The sequence below is a fragment of the Sphaerodactylus townsendi genome, linkage group LG09 (genome assembly GCF_021028975.2).
Source record: "Sphaerodactylus townsendi isolate TG3544 linkage group LG09, MPM_Stown_v2.3, whole genome shotgun sequence".
NCBI lineage: Eukaryota > Metazoa > Chordata > Lepidosauria > Squamata > Sphaerodactylidae > Sphaerodactylus > Sphaerodactylus townsendi.
Genome location: NC_059433.1, coordinates 75,543,001 through 75,559,392, shown reverse-complemented (window position 1 = coordinate 75,559,392; position 16,392 = coordinate 75,543,001). Strand labels below are relative to the sequence as shown.

The window sequence follows — 16,392 nt, the reverse complement described above, 5'->3', positions numbered from 1 at the left end:
AATTCCCCCACACACGTTATAAAAAAAACTGCCGCAGGAATGGAGGGACGAAGGTGGCGTTTTTTGATTGGCCAGCTGTATGCATGCCCGAAACACTCAGCTGTGATTGGCTGAATGGGGGACTCCTGGCACCAGAGATTCCGCACTTTACTGGAATCGAGCTGAGTTCCAGCGCGGTTCCCTGAAAAAGTAGTAGTTCCCAACTGGAGCCTGGAGTCGGAAATTTGACCGTTACACGGGGCAAAACTGGTACAAAACCACGTCAATCCCAGTGGTTGTGCGGAGCACTTAGGTCGATAACGCAAGTGCAGAATCGACCTAGGTGAACCCAGGCAAGGCACACTTTCTCCGTCCCTTATTTGCGTTACAAGGGCAATAATGCTATCCCACCTTCTATAAACATGACAGCATGGCAGGGGTGTATCTGCCAGAGGGACATGGGGTATCACATGTCCTTGGGCGCACACCATCTAATCATGTGGGGAGTCACCAGGCCCGCAGCTCCAGGCAGTTAGACCTGGGCACCTCGCCAGCTCAAGACAGTAGACCTGGACACTGGCTCCAAGCAGTAGACTTGGGTGCCTAGCTGGCTCTGGTTGGTAGATCTAAGCGCTGGGGGGAGGGAGAGGGGACGGAAAATTCAGATTTCACCTCAGGCTCCATTTCCCCTAGATACGCCTCTGCAGCATGGTGACATCTGTGAATCACTTTTGGCGTCCATATAAATGCCAACCCACCAATGCCGTGTATGTGACTTTCTCGGGGCGGTTCACTGTCTTTCTCCTCTTGACAGAAACTTGTCAAAGAGAAGGAAACGGCGACGCAAGAAGTCCAAGGGGAGCTGAACGCCAGCCGGAGGAAGGCCGATCTGGAGGACCGGCTCCTTCAGAGGCTGATGGAAACGGAGCAAGAGGGCAAGCGTAAAGCTCACCTGGTAAGAAGAAGAAGAAGAAGAAGAGTTTGGATTTATATCCCCCCTTTCTCTCCTGTGGGAGATTCAAAGGGGCTTACAATCTCCTTTCCCTTCCCCGCTCACAACAAACACCCTGTGAGGTGGGTGGGGCTGAGAGAGAGCTCTGAAGAACTGTGACTAGCCCAAGGTCACCCAGCTGGCGTGTGTGGGAGTGCACAGGCTAATCTGAATTCCCCAGATAAGCCTCCACAGCTCAAGCGGCAGAGCTGGGAATCAAACCCAGCTCCTCCAGATAAGAGTGCACCTGCTCTTAGCCACTACGCCACTGCTGCTCCTAGGGCAAGGGCAAGAATTTGAGCTTGAGGGATGCGCGTGCCTTGCAGTGGATGAAAGGTTGTCCTTGTAAGTTTCACCTTGTGTTTGAAGCTCCTCTATTTGTGGGGATTTTTTTTCCCTTTTGGGAGGAAAACTGTGTCAGCGGTTGCAGGACAATATTCCTTTTCCTCTGGGATGGGGAAGTTGGGCAGGTTCAGAGGAGGTTCCTTAAGCCTCGTTGTTGTGCACTCTTATCAGTTCTGCTGCACAGTGGTGGGCTGGTGTGATAAAAACTGAGTTGGACACCCGGCCTCCTCAGATTTTGAGGCTCATGTAAATGCAGCCTTTCCTGTGCCTCTTCCCCGCACTTAAAATTTGCAGTAGTGGAGTAGTTTCGAACCATCTTCAGACTGAGGGCACCTTTAGAATTCCATTGCAGAAGGCAGAGCCAACCACCACATGTCAAATAACAAGGTTCTGTGCAGCTCTCATAGTAATCCTTTAGCACAGTGGTGGCAAACCTTTGGCACTCCAGATGTTATGGACTACAATTCCTATCTGCCCCTGCCAATTGGCCATGCTGGCAGGGGCTGATGGGAATTGTAGTCCATAACATCTGGCGTGCCAAAGGTTCGCCACCACGGCTTTAGCATTTCACTCACTTAGTATTTCACCTTCTTTGGTGCCCGCCAGGTGTTTTTAAAAAGCAGGTGGGGCCAAGTGGGTCTTTTGACCAGCAAAACTTCTAATGGGCCACTAGAGAGTTGATTGGCTATGCAGAGTTCTGGAAGCATGGCTTTGGCAGTAGTTTCCACCACAGCTTAAGGATCTTCACTGTGGGCTGACAGTAAGCTGTGGCGGCCATTTTGTGGCTGTGCCCACCACGTTGTGTCGAAACTCCTGAGGTGCCCGCAGGCTCAAAGCCCTGAGACGAGTGGTTATTTACAAATCCTCTCCCATCTTCTTGGCAACGTGTGCTTGCTTCACTCACTTGGGCTGTGTCTCCTGCAGCTGGCTGAAGAACATCTGGCCAAGACTGACCAAGAGCGCATCGATGCCGACTGGCACGCTCAAGTCCTTCGCAAGCAGCGACTCGATGATCTGGACCGGGAAGCCTTCTATCAAGAGCTGGCAAAGCACCTTCAGGGCAACAGAGCAGTGGAGTCAGAGCTGCTCGACACACTGAGAGAAACAGAGGCTAAAAGAGTAAGAGCTGAAAGAATTGCCCGAAGTCTGAGTATCAAAGGGCACTCGAGCCGAGAGCTAGTCTCAGATGACTGGTGTACATCAGTTTTGTACCAGTTTAACTGTTGCTGCTTCCCCCAAGGGCTCCTGGGAAGTTTGAGGAGGGGGCTGAGAAATTCTCAAGATCCGCCACACTCCCACCCCTCTCAGAGTTTCACCCCAAGGCTGTGGTGTTGTTGTGCAAATCAAGTCGTCTTTGCTTTCCAAGGAAAAGGAAAAGTCTGCACAGGACATTCACATACAAACTGACCTATTGTAGAAGGTTATGGCTGACTTCAAACAATTGATAATTCCAGCAATGGATCTGTTAAGCCCGTGGTGGCGAACCTTTGGCACTCCAGATGTTATGGACTATAATTCCCATCAGCCCCTGCCAGCATGGCCAATTGGCCCATTGAGATCCTGCCGTTTTTCATTTCCATCCTTGTCATCTTATTGGGCCTTCCGCGATTCCATCTCGGGGCCCACCTGTTCCTCCCTTCCTTTTCCTTTTTTCTTTTATTTTCCTTCTTTATTTTTTCCTTGCTTTTAGCCTTAGGCGGGGCGCCTGGACTGGGAACCAGTTTTAAGGGTTTCGTTCGGAATTCCTTGGATCGCTTTAAAATTATATGCATTTGCTGCTTGAGTTTTAATGTTTAATATTATTATTATTATGTCAGTCGGAGTTGCTGTTGATAATGTTTATGGTTGTTGAGTCAGCCTCTGAGTTCGGGGAAGAGGCGGCCTAGAAATCTAAAATATAAATAAAAAATAAATAAAATAACATCTGGAGTGCCAAAGGTTCGCCACCACTGTTTTAAGCACTCAACATACACTGACAGAGACGTAACCCTAAGAACGTGCGCCCTGCGTAATCAGACCATTGATCTGTGTAGTCCAGCATCCTGTTTCACACAAGTTGCCTTGGAAGGCCTGCAAGCAGGCACAGAGGTCAAGGCCTTTCCCAGCTGCTCCACTGTCTCAGAAAAAGATGTCAGTTCAGGCAGTTGAGGTGCAGTGGTCATTAAAATTGTATGCTTCAAAGATATCAGCAAATGTAAGTTCTGGAATCAAAATATGAGAATTCATCATTTATTTTATGGGTGCTTCCTCCTGGCTAAAACCATCTCGGCCATGCATTGCTGAATACAGTACTTTGATGCAAGAGCATTTATAGTTCATTAAATGACTATCACCAGTACTTGGGGTTAGGTAGGTACTAGGTTACAGTGGTGGCGAACCTGTGGCACTCCAGATGTTATGGACTGCAATAACATCTGGAGTGCCAAAGGTTCACCACCACGGTACTAGGACCCAGGTGGAGCATTCTACAACAAAGAAGGTCCCGCATGTTGCGTTCTGTGGCAGAGGAATGTACAACCCTATTAACATCTTTTTCCGAGACAGACTATAGTAGCCCATGATGGAGTGAGCGTTCCTCCTTTCAACTCCTCCATCTTCACTTTCTGCTAGCCTTAAGGCCAATTGAATGAAGGGTTATCCCCAACTTTCTCTTTTTGGGAAGGTCCTGAAGCGTAGGTGATCTGGAAAGTGTAAATAAAATGGGGGTGGGTGGGTTGTTAAGTGGGGCCATGTCTCAGCTGTCTTGTTTTAGGTATTATATAACAAAGCTGATTGTAATCGTCGCTGAACTACTTGACCCTGACAAGACCCTGCTAAGATGCAGATGTCACCCAAGCAGGTTGTTAAATATATCACACCCCCAAAACTGTTACTATTCTTAGAACTCCAGAAGTTTCCTGAGTACTCCCAAATGTCCATAGACCAGTGAGGCGAACCTATGGCACGGGTGCCAGATGTGGCACTCAGAGCCCTCCCTGTGGGCACGCGCAAACATAGTGCCCCCCCCCCCACACACACACACATCTAGTCTGGCTTGGGCTGCTGGGCTTGATTATTAGCATTAAACCTAAGACCTAGTTTTGGGGAAGCAGTGTAGGTAACCCTGTTAAGTGCCGTTAAACCCCCACTGATTTTCATGCAAAGAACTAAAGCGTGGTCCTTTACCTGGGAGTAAGCTCGGTTGCTGGCAATAGGGCTTGCTTCTGAGTAAACCCTCCTAGGGTCGTGATTCACCCATTGGAAGAGTTGCACTACCCCCAAGCTTACTCCCGAGTAACGCATGCCTCGGAGCCAAGCGTTTTTTCTAAACTAAAACCTCAGTATTCAGGTTAAAGTGCCGTGTTGACTGCGATAAATAAGTGGGTTTTGGGTTGCAATTTGGGCACTCGGCCTCGAAAAGGTTCGCCATCACTGCCATAGACCTTCTAGCTCCCTTTCAATTGTCACACTGTATCCCTGAATAATCATGTTTGCCCTGGCCCTGGTGTAGAAGCCCCCGCTTCATTGCAGCTGCTAACCGGATCTGTTCGCTGTTGCTCTGTCTCCTGTACAGTGGGAGGAAGTCCTGGAAAAAAGAGAGCAGGTGGCGGCGGAGCAGGCTGTGACCGCAGCGCTGGACGCCAACCGGAAGCGGTTTCTGGAGCACGAAATGAACGATGCTCTGGAGCTGGCTGAGAAGCTCCAGAACGAGGACGACTATTTTGGTGAGTTGCTGTCGAGCATGGCGGCCGACTGAAAGCTAGGGTGGGGCTGCAGCTGCAGACTTGGTCCTGATCTGGGAAGACCTGGATTCAAATCACAGTTCTTTGCAGCTCTCTCAGCCCTACCTGTCTCACAAGGTCAGAGGTGGGATCCAGCAGGTTCTCACAGGTTCCCGAGAGTAGGTTCCTAATTATTCGTGTGTGCCAAGGGGGGGGTTACTAATGGGTGATTTTGCCACCTGATTTTTGCCTTAGTTACGCCCCTCCTCTCAGCAGTAGCGCGCAGAACTTGAAGCAGTCTAGCAGGAGGTGCACCGGTGTGCGTGGCAGCCTGCGCCTGCGTGCATTCGCTTCCCGCCCAAGGACCGGCACAGTGGCTGCGTCCTTGCCACAGCGCCACACGCCCATGGAATGCCCAGCCACACCCCCGTTGTGCCCCGCCCATCCCCATTGGCGCTACGCCACAGTTTGAATCCCACCACCATGGGAACCTGTTACTAAATTTTTTAGATCCCACCACTGCACAAGGTGTCTGTTGTGGGGAGAGGAAGGGAAAGGAGCTTGTAAGCCACCTTGAGTCTCCTTACAGGAGAGAAAGGTGGGGTATAAATCCAAACTCCTTCTCCTCCTCTTCTTCTCAAAACTGCATGATTTACTTTGCTGGTTCAGAGCATATAAATATTGGGTATCCTTACAAAGGGACGTATTGGTGCAAAGGGTATCCGACCTTACTTGTAGCTTAACAATAACCTAGCCTGTTTTCTGCAGAGAGGCTGCGTGACTTGAGAGCCTCCCAGACCCAGCAAGGTCGTCAGACGCCCCATAAGACCCCATCACAGTCTGGCAACGTCTGCCTGAACGATTCATCAGCAGTGGACTCCCATGTGCCCTGTAAGTATCAACCAAGATACTTTAAATTTCCCACTTGTCTGCTTCTCTTGTTTCCCCTTGGTTGTTTTGCTGTTTTCCATAATTTGGGGAGGGGAATGATTCCACAAGATGTTTTGAGCTCTCAAAATGATTACAGTCGTTGTCCTTTGCCTCTGCTTACAAGTGATACTGGGCTAGAGATAGGCAATTGGTTGAAGCAGTTAGACTCAATCCTTGCCGTCGCACATAATAAGTGGGGAAAACTGACTGCAAAATCTATTTATTTACTAAAACATTTATGTAGCGAGCCAGCGTGGCGAAGTGTTTCAGAGTAGCAGACTCTAACCTGTAGAACCAGGTTTGATGCCTCACTTTTCCACATGAGCGGCGGACTCTTATCTGGTGAACTGGATTTGTTTCCCTGCTCCTACACATGAAACCTGCTGGGTGACCCTGGGCTAGTCACAGTTCTTCAAGAGTTCTCTCACCCTCACATGCATCACAAAGGTCGATTCCCCACTGGCAGGTTTGACCTCGGTTCAACCTAGGTTTGACTTAGGTATTCCCCACAGCCGCTGAGTTTGACACAGTTCCGTCCCAGCTTCTCCCCCTCAAACTGTCAAATTCCAACTCCATCAGGGAGGTACAACTTTTTTCAGCGGACCTAGGTCAAGGTCGAAGCCGGTAAAGTGGGGAATCATCGAGGAACTGTCCCTCCGGTCAGCCAATAACAGTTCAGTGTTTTGGGCATGCTCAGAACGAAAGACTCGCGGCGGGGAAAAGTGCACCCTTTTTAAAAAAAATCCTTCTTGTATATGAAGCGATGGCCATACATATAAACAGTACATGTTTACACGCTGCTTTTAGCTACATAGAGCAATCTGGATTTCAGGCCAAGGGTTAAGCCAAGTATATTAAAAAAACGGACGCATCGCCTGCGTTCCCCCATGGCAACACAACAGCCAATCGGAAACAAAGAGCGGAAGAGGCGCTGAGGTGATCCCGCCCTCTGAGCTCAGCGCTGGTGGGACAAACTCGGCTGCTGTGGGGAGTAACAATGGAGTCGACCTAGGTCAGTTCCTTTTCAGGGAACCGGGTCGAATCTAGTCGACTCTGCAGTGGAGAATCAACCAAAGTGTCTGTTGTAAGGAAAGGAAGGAATTTGTAAGCCACTTTAAGACTCCTTACAGTAGAGAGGAATGATATGAATCCAAACCCTTCTGTTCTTTTCTTCTTATCCCTCCTTCGACACCGCTCCTTCAGTTAAAACCAGAAATAAAATATCAAACCCCAGATCTTCCCCCTTTCAAAGGACATCTTCATTCAAACCTCATCGAAGGCCTGGTAGACAGGCAGGCTGTGAAGTGATCCTGAAGATCTCCAAGGGGGGCTCACCTCTTCAGGGCCATGATGGAAAAGGCCTGGGCCCTGGTTGGTGCCAGAGAGGCTGAGACAGCTGCCTGCTGACCGTAGATGGCATACAGGGACGTGAAAGAGATAGTCCTTCAAAATATGAAGGTCCCAAGTTGTGAAGGGCTTTAGAGGTCATAACCAGTATGGGTAGGCAGGATGATTTAATCACTGGACTGGGATCAAATAGACCCAGATTCAGGTCTGCTTGGTCACTGACCACAAGCCAGTGTCTGTATCTTTTCTACCCTGTTTTGCAGGCTTTAAGGACAGGAGGGAATGCTGTGCGCCACTCCTTTGAGGAAAGGGCAGGATAAAGCATGAGATATACCAGATCTCTCTCCACGTGCCTTTCCTCCTCCATATCCTTACATAACTAAAAACATGTGGAAACCCTGCCAATCTTAAAGCTTTCAAAAGATTACAATTGGGTATTACATTTTCCAATAAAACATGACTTGGGCATTCCTTGATCCTGAAACAACACTTTGAAGCTGTAATCTCTTTCTAATGCTAGTTCTGATCCTTGTCTCTCTTTTTCAAGTTTCTTTAGACAGAGGCCGACAAAACCTGGAATCCAGAGAGCGGGAATTGATGGGGAACGTGAGACAGCTCAGGCAAAAGCTGATGTCACAAGCCCGGGCAAAGTATACCCCACCACCAGAAGCACAGTGGAGCAGCTGAAAGGACACAATTCGCCTGCAGATAGAACTTCAGTGATTTTATATATATATAGGGGACCGAAGAAACTGATTTTTAGTCTATTTATCATAAATCCTTCCAGAGATATTTTTGTATATAAAAAATGAAACCAGTCTTGTGTGCCGGTGTATTACTGTGATTTTAAGCCAGTGTTGTGAGTAAACATTTTAAAATAAAAAGCTTTATTAAAAAGTAGCTGTTTAACACCCCTCCTCCTGGCTCAAAGATGGGCAGTCTCTTTAACCCAAGTGGGTTGTTCTAAAAGCTATCCCAGGGAATCCTTCCAACTAGCCAATATTTATAATATTAGAAGACAAACTTGCTTAGTCTTATTAATTGTGCCCATGTAAATTCACCCACGTAATCTAGTGGTTTGTGTTGACTCTTGTTCTTAGTGCTGTCCGTTGCTTAGTGGTTTCCAATCCCCTTGGAAGAACACCCCAGAATACGAGGGGACTGTCATTTTTATGGGCTTTTGTTGCCAAGTAGTTACTTTCTCAGGAAAGCTAGCATGTCAGGGTGCTTTAGACCAACATTCTCCCTGCAGTATTTGTTTGTCTGCAGGGAGTTTGATTGGGGTGGGGAGAGGGCTATGATTCAGCTATGAAACTGCCCCCAGTATTCTGAAGAAGAACAGGCAGGAGAAAATCACACACTTTTTGATTTGTTTGAAAAAAGCTTGGGTGGCGGAATAAGTCATTTACCATATGAGGGAAGGAAAAGTCAAGAGCCTCTCATGAACAGCGCTGGAAACCTCTTCAGAATGTGTGATTTGTGCTTTTTCGTGTTGTCATAATAACAATCACATGAGCCGCTTCTAAACTTGAGTTTGTACTATGGATAACCAATGTTGATTTAACGTGTTAATGAGAGGATCTGGAAAATGAGCCAGCCCATTTCCTGTGAGTGGTGTTGGTAGAAATGGTAACTTCTTTCCCCGGGCACTGTTGTGGTGTGGAATTCCACTCCCTCGCTCTGTTGGTGTCCTATATGTTGTAGATTGCTATAGGGGTGGGCCAAGTGTGCTAAAACCTGCCATCCCAGAGTGTCCGTAACTAAGGTGTGGAACTTAAGAGGGGTTAGGCTGAGAGAGAATCACTTGGCCTGCCATCCCACAGAAGAATTCTCTTGCCAAACGGGGATTCGAACCCAGATCTCCCCAGTCTTCATCCAACGTTTGAACTATTTCACCAGTCGTAGCTTTTCCATCCTACAAGTTCTTAGCCTGCCACCTTCTGAGGCAGCTGGTCATGAGAATAATCACGAAATTTGCTCACTGCACAAGAATCATACAAAGACCCAGGTGTATACTTTATATGCAACTACTATCTCTTGGCAGAAGCCAAGTGCAGAGACCTTTATCTACCTCAGGGGTCCCCGAACCTTTTGACCCTGTGAGTACTTCTGAAATCGTGACACACTGGGTTGTGGCCACAAAATGGCTACAGCAGGAGTTGGAACCAGCCATAAAATGGCTGCTGCTGCTGCTTAGCTTTGGTCACATAGTGAAGATACTTGTATTGTGGTCGCGGCAGCTGCCTAAGCAACATTTTAAAAATCCACACACCCAATCGGAAGTCTTGCTGGAGAAAAACCCTGCCGCTTTCTAAAAACGCTTGGCAGGCACCAAGACAGCCAAGAGTTTGAACCAGTCAACAGGTGCTGTGGGGCCTATGTTGGGAACCCCAATTTACCTCAAAAGCTAAAGGTATAATACCCCCGCCCTTTCTGTTTGCAGTTCTTAGCATAAATTATCTGTCAAGTGATTTTACGCTTTGTTTATCTCCTAGTCATGGACTCCTGTTATGCACAGAATAGATACACAATTAACTTTTTTTTACAAAAGCACAACATTGATTATCGCAGTAACACTGCATCACGCAGTGATTGGGGAGCAGCGTGTCGTCGCCACACGTTCCATTCTTACTTCCTGAATTATAGTTTAGGATTGCAAGGCTGGGTGTTCTGTTCCTGCTTCTGCTTTGTGTGCAGAAGGAGCTGCGTATATAATTTCAGAACACCCAAGTCCCTCAAGAAATATACAAATATTGCAACTAAGGATCGTAAGGTTTAAGGTGAAAAGCAGCAGGATCCTTCTTAAATCTGCTCAGTTTATGCCCAGATACATTATGCAAAGCATGCCAATCAATAAACTGAACGTGCCTGGGATGGGGCCATCAAGAGTTTGGGACAGGAATGTATAAAACCAGCAGTGGGTCTGACCATTGAAACCATAGCCGCCCATTCCTCTGCAGGAACACAAAGCATGCATTTTTTATAATAAAGGCTGCAATACTATCCACAGTGGTTTACGGATTCAGGACAGCTTTCTCCCGGAGTAAGGAAGAACAGCTTCAAAGGGTATTTAATTATTTATCTGCTGCAGTGAAATTGCTTGGAATGGGTTAAATTACACAAGCAAGCTGGAATCCTGGGCAGAAATCCTTGAATGGTTCTCCCCTGCAATTCCAAAACGCAAAGCAACGGGGTGCTGGGAAAGTCCCTGAAAACGCTGATTTTGCAATATGACGGAAGTTTTATCTTTCCAGGCGAACAAACGACCGGGGGCGGGGGGGAGGTGTTAGGTGTTTTGCGGACGAAGGAAAAGAATCGGCTGCCCCGTGTGAGGCTCGAACTCACGACCTTCAGATTATGAGACTGACGCGCTGCCTACTGCGCTAACGAGGCCGCTTGGATTGTGCCGGACAAATCTACCCCTAAAGTTTATGGCAGCATAAACCGTCTTGTGCAGCGGTTTCTGGCTCACTTCCTTCCCTGAATGCCTGTGCAGCTTTGGACTGGAGCTCTGCGCCTGTTCCCTTTGCACGGAAGGAAAGGGAGGAACGAAAAAGGCAAGTCTCTCCTTTGCATTCCCTCTGTTAGGCTACAGAAAAAGACAGAAAGGGGACAATATCTCGCTCTGGCAGCAAAGAATACCCCTGCAAACGTTTAGAGCATTGCTGCCTTGAACATCTGGATAGCGACTGGAAGCTCCTTGCTTATTCTTGCAATTGGTTAGACTGCAGACAAGCCCCTGGTCTCAAAACAGGGACCAATGAAGAAAAGGCTCCAATATAGAACAACAGAATGGCTACCTAGTCTGGTCAAAATGTCCCTCATATCATCCAGCACTGTGGTTTCCAGACAAGGACCTGACAGATGCCTCCAAAAGCAGAGTCTGGAGGCAGTGAGCATCCTCCACAGTGCGGTTCCAGCATCTGGCGCTCCGAGGTACACTGCCTCTGAATAAGGAGGTTCTATTCATACTCCATAGCTGCCGATCTTGTTCACGAATTTGCCGGAATGCTTTTTTTTTTTAAGTCAGGCAAACCAGTGGCAGTCGCCGCACCTTGTGACAATGAGTACCTTACATTAATTATGCACAGGGTGGACATAGTGCCAATTATCTGCTTCCCAGGAAGGCTGTATGTTATGGTATAATACAAAGCCCTTTCCAGACATTCAGCTCTGGCACTCCAACCATGCCAACAGGAGCATGCAGGATTCACAACAGTAGTACGTATTCACCTGTTTTGGTGCATGTGAACAGAATGGTGGATCTTTGAGGGTACCTGTTGGCACATCCCAATGCTTTAGGCCAGAGGTCTTCAACACAGTGCCCACTGGCACGATGGGGCCCACCAATACCAATCCTGGTGTCCGCCAAGCGTCTTAGAAAGTTGGGGCCATGGCAGATTTGATTGCAGATTTTTTAAAAGTACTGTTTTGGAAGCAGCTGCTACCACAGCGCAAAGACCATCACTGTGTGAAGGAAGGTAAGCTGTGGCAAGTCATTTTGTGGCTGGCTCCACCTCCAGCAGCAGCCGTTTTGTGGTGGTGCCTACCATGCTGTGTTGGTATTCCAAAAAAAAAAAAAGAGTTTGGATTTATACCCCCTTTCTGTACTGTAAGAAGACTCAAGGTGGCTTACAAACTCCTTTCCCTTCCTCTCCCCACAACAGACATTGTGAGGTAGGTGGGGCTGAGAGAGTTCTGAGAGAACTGTGCCCAGCCCAAGGTTCCCCTGGCCGGCTTCATGTGGAAACAAACCTGGTAAGGAAACAAACCTGGTTCCCCAGATTAGAGGCCACCTGCTCTTAACCACTACACCTGCAGGCCCAAAAAGGTTAGGAACATGGAAACGTATGCATGTTATCCTATTCACACAAAATGGCCACCGTGCCTATCAAGATCACAGGTAAAGCATAATGACTGTTATATATGGGGACTGAACCAGGTTTGAAGGGGAGAGAGATCAAGAAAACTTCCATTTCTCCAGCTGTTTGTAATGTTATGTCTTTCATATGGACTTCTTGTGAACACCTTCTTTACTAAACTCCTTTTAAGGAAAACCTTCGATCATTTAACAATGTTAGAACCTCTTCACATTTGCACAAGTGAGCAGGTGCGATGTACCTTCAGCCGGCCACATCCTGACCTATCTCACAAGGTTATTGTGAGGGGGAAACAGAGGAGAGGAGAACGGTGTATGCTGTTCTGGCTGAGCATAAGGGGGAAAGATGAAGACGAAATAAAATAGCTGCAGTTTTCTAATCCCTTCGGTGACAAATCTGTCGAGATGAACAGGCACCAACCAGAGCCTTTTCTTTGCCTTTGGCTCAAAACACCACCCAATTAATCCTCGAGATTGGCTTGATCTGGTTGCAGCGGGGATAGAGACAAGAGTTTCTGTGTGTTTGACTTCCAGGGTAATTAGTCTGTCTGTTGCAGCAAAAATAAATGGGGTGTTCTTGGCACCTGCAACACTAACAACCTTTTGGGTCCAGCCAGGCTCTCAGGGTCTCTCCATCACCTTCCGGTGTGGGGCGGGGTACGATCAATGCCACGGAGTTCCCCCTCCAAACAGCTATTTTCCCTTGGGGAACTGAAACTCTAGTCTGGGGATAAGCTGTAATTCTGGAGGCTCCCCAGGTCCTAGAGGTTACCATGGCAACAAAAAAGGGGGGTGCACCTCCTAGAGATTCTTACCTATGAGTTCTGTATTGATTCTCTAATGAGACGTGATTATTAATGTATGGCTTTTGTTATTTTTTGTTACAGAGAGCAGTATGGGAGTTTACACAGTGTACCCTGGGGAAAATGCTATTGAAAATGTCTTTATAAGTTGCATTGTACACTAGCCTACTCCTCTAGGGGCTAGTGACATGGATTTTTGCATTTCACTTTGTAGTCTTTTTGTAGCATGTTGTTATAGCTAACAGCCATTATATTGAGAAGGTTGTCCTTTTTGTATTAGAGGTTTGCGCTAATTATATGTTTTTTGTTATGATTTTCCTTGTTTACAGTTTTGAAGCTTGGAAACGATCTGTTTAGAATACCTACCTAATCCAGAGGTGGTGTTCTGTTTGATGTGTGTGTTAGAAATTTACTTTGAATGACTTTCTCTTGCTGAGGTATCGGTGAATGTTTATGCCACATTCTTTCTTTTGTACATTTTTTGCCCAGATTATGGAGAGGCAGTTTTGAAATGAATTGTGTTTTGATCCAAGGTGTTATATAAACAAATGGTTTTGAGACTGTTTCTTTTTTTGTTTACAAAACTTTATTGGGTTTTTAAAAATACATAGAAAATAAATAACAAATTGAAGATTATAACAATAACAATAACAAATTGAAGATTATAAAGAATATATATATATATATATATAATTTATTAGATTTTTATACCGCCCTATCCCCGAGGGGCTCCGGGCGGTGGACAACAATAAACATAATATAACATAAAATGGCTAAATCTTTAAAAGCAGCGATAAAACAGTAAAAGCTAAATCTCATAAATACAATATAGATTGAAGAAGAAAAGAAGAGAGAGAAATAGAAAAGAAAAGGGTAGAAAAATAGAAAGAAAAGGGTAAAAAAATAGAAAGAAAAGGGTAGAAAAAGAGAAAATGAAGAAGGTGAGAAAATGCATTGCATCAATCAGTATCTTGTTAGTCTTTAAAAAACAAATAAACAAATCAGCGGAACATCAATCTTGTCTAATAATATGCCCATTGCATTGTGATTATTCCTTCTACATTATTCAGAACCTTAATATCTCTTATTAACATATAATAATATAACATAAATCAAATTCTGATTTCCTCCTTCAGGCATTTGAAGGCCAGTCTTCTTATAAAGGTAATTACCGTATATACCGGTGTATAAGATGACTGGGGGTATAAGACGACCCCCCCCCCCCACTTTTCCAGTTAAAATATAGAGTACCACCTGCTCAGTACCACCCACTCAGTACCTGGCGTATAAGACGACCCCAGACTTTACAGATGATTTCCCAGGGTTCAAAAGTAGTCTTATACGCCAGTATATACAGTACTAGATCCCATTTAACTATTTTTCTATTATCAACGTTTTCTCTTAGCTTGTGTGTTAATAAGTCCATGTTCCTAAGCTGACCCTCACGTGTTTGAGGTTGGCATCCCTAATTCCAGCACAAGTTTTTACAGACTAGCACTTCAGACTCGAGAGTGGAGAGTGGGTCTTCTGCTCTGTCGGCCTGCTTTTCCGGCTGCACCCACCTGTGGCAGATTCTAGTTTACAAAAGCTTTGTTATTTTAGGCTGACAGGCAGACATTCGACAGACCAGGTGATCCCTATCACTACATTTTCACACACACACGCACAAAGTTGCGTGCATGCCTGTCTCAAAGCTCTGACAAAGAAAAAGCAGCAATTCTCTTCAGAGTTAAGCCAAACATGGTTTGAGCCAACATACCCCTCCCTCCCATATCCCAAAAAAAGTCCCATTAACTCAAATACCTGTAATGCTGATTTTAGCTGGTCTGATTGAAGCTGACAGGCTGCTATTTACCTGTCAGGTTAATAATTTCAAACAGCTCCGTCCCGTGTGATTGAGCTTAGCAGGTTGCTAATTAATTCCCTTTTTTTCCTTTTGCGGAAGATCAATTGAGATTTGTTAGTGTGAGTTCTAGCAGGGTGGCTCTGTTCAACCTATGGCAACAAAATTAGACAGGACTCTTGTGACACCTGAAAAACTAGCAGCAGTTTAATTTATTGAAAGAAAATGGGGTGCCACACTAGGACCTGGGTGACCTGGTTTCGAATCCACACTCTGCCAAGGAAGTTTGGTGGGTGAATGTACACCAGTCACACACTCAGCCTTGATTAACCTACCTCACAGGGCTGTTGTGAGGATGCAGCAGAAAACAGCAGAATCTCAGCGGCTTCAGCACCCCACTGGGGAGAAAGTGAGGTATGAATGAAGTAAATAGATACAAATTCCAGCATAAATACAAATTCCAGCATCAGTTTCCACAGGTGGACTGGAACCCGCTTCTTGAGATTCAGTGAGTGAAGCCTTGCTACGCAGGCATTTTATAGAGGTGGTGTGTAAAGAAGGGTCACAGGGCCATGAAATGCAAAAAGCACAGAGTATGAGGAAGAAAAAGACCTCTTTTTACAGATGGCAACTATCTTACCTGACTGAGACGGAACAGGCTAGCAGCTTGATGTTGTCAGAAGTTGGCTGCTAAGCAGGGATGGCCCTGGTTAGTAGTAGTAGTAGTAGTAGTAGTAGTAGTAGTAGTAGTAGTAGTAGTAGTAGAGGAGGAGGAGGAGGAGGAGGAGGAGGTTGGATTTATATCCCCCCCTTTCTCTCCTGTAAGGAGACTCAAAGGGGCTTACAATCTCCTTTGCCTCCCTGCCTCCACCCCACAACAAACACCCTGTGAGGTGGGTGGGGCTGGGAGAACTCCAAAGAACTGTGACTAGCCCAAGGTCACCCAGCTGGCATGTGTTGGAGTGCATACGCTAATCTAGTTCACCAGATAAGCCTTCACAGCTCAAGTGGCCGAGAGGGGAATCAAATCCAGTCCCCCAGATTAGAGTGCACCACTACACCACACTAGCTTTGAAGGGGGAATTACCACAGAAGTCCAGGGTTGCTACGCAATGGCAAACCACCTCTGAATGTCTCTTGCCTTGAAAACCTTATGGGGTTGCAACATGTTGGCTGCCACTTGCTCACAGTTTCCATAACTAACGCAATGGGCTCTGCATTTTTTTCCAGATTAAATGTGAATTTTATGCAGATTTGCTTCCACACAGCAAAGATCCACCCTGTTTGCTTTCTGTGAATGCAGAGACATTTTAATTGGCAATTAAGTTTCCCCAACTGGAGTCCTGTGCATATGTTGGTCTGTCTTTTTTTTGTTTGTTTAACCTTTCATTCTGTACCTAAAACGTTAGCCGATCGTTGTTGCAGATATTTCTCGATAACGCCGAGGGACAGTATCAGGGTGCTGATGGCATCTGCTCAGAGCCCCGGGATAAACTCTGCAGGAAACTGAAGTGCCCCCGAAGCCCACTTGAAAATTGTGCAGAGGTATTCGGAATGGCTTTCGCAGGATGAGC

At 46.4% G+C, this 16,392-nt stretch overlaps 1 protein-coding gene and 1 non-coding gene across 2 annotated transcripts in view; one reads left to right on the top strand and one right to left on the bottom strand.

Annotated features, from left to right (window-relative positions):
* TBC1D31 (TBC1 domain family member 31) overlaps nucleotides 1–8,190 on the top strand; it is a 28,762-nt gene extending 20,572 nt beyond the window's left edge. The window contains 5 exon segments of the mRNA XM_048508383.1: nucleotides 794–934; nucleotides 2,240–2,434; nucleotides 4,869–5,019; nucleotides 5,785–5,907; nucleotides 7,841–8,190. Coding sequence (XP_048364340.1) covers nucleotides 794–934; nucleotides 2,240–2,434; nucleotides 4,869–5,019; nucleotides 5,785–5,907; nucleotides 7,841–7,980 — 750 coding nt within the window. The 3' untranslated portion in view covers nucleotides 7,981–8,190.
* Nucleotides 8,191–10,613: 2,423 nt separating this feature from the next.
* On the bottom strand, nucleotides 10,614–10,686 carry TRNAM-CAU. The gene has a single exon. It is a non-coding gene; the product is annotated as a tRNA-Met (tRNA).
* Nucleotides 10,687–16,392: the final 5,706 nt, after the last annotated feature.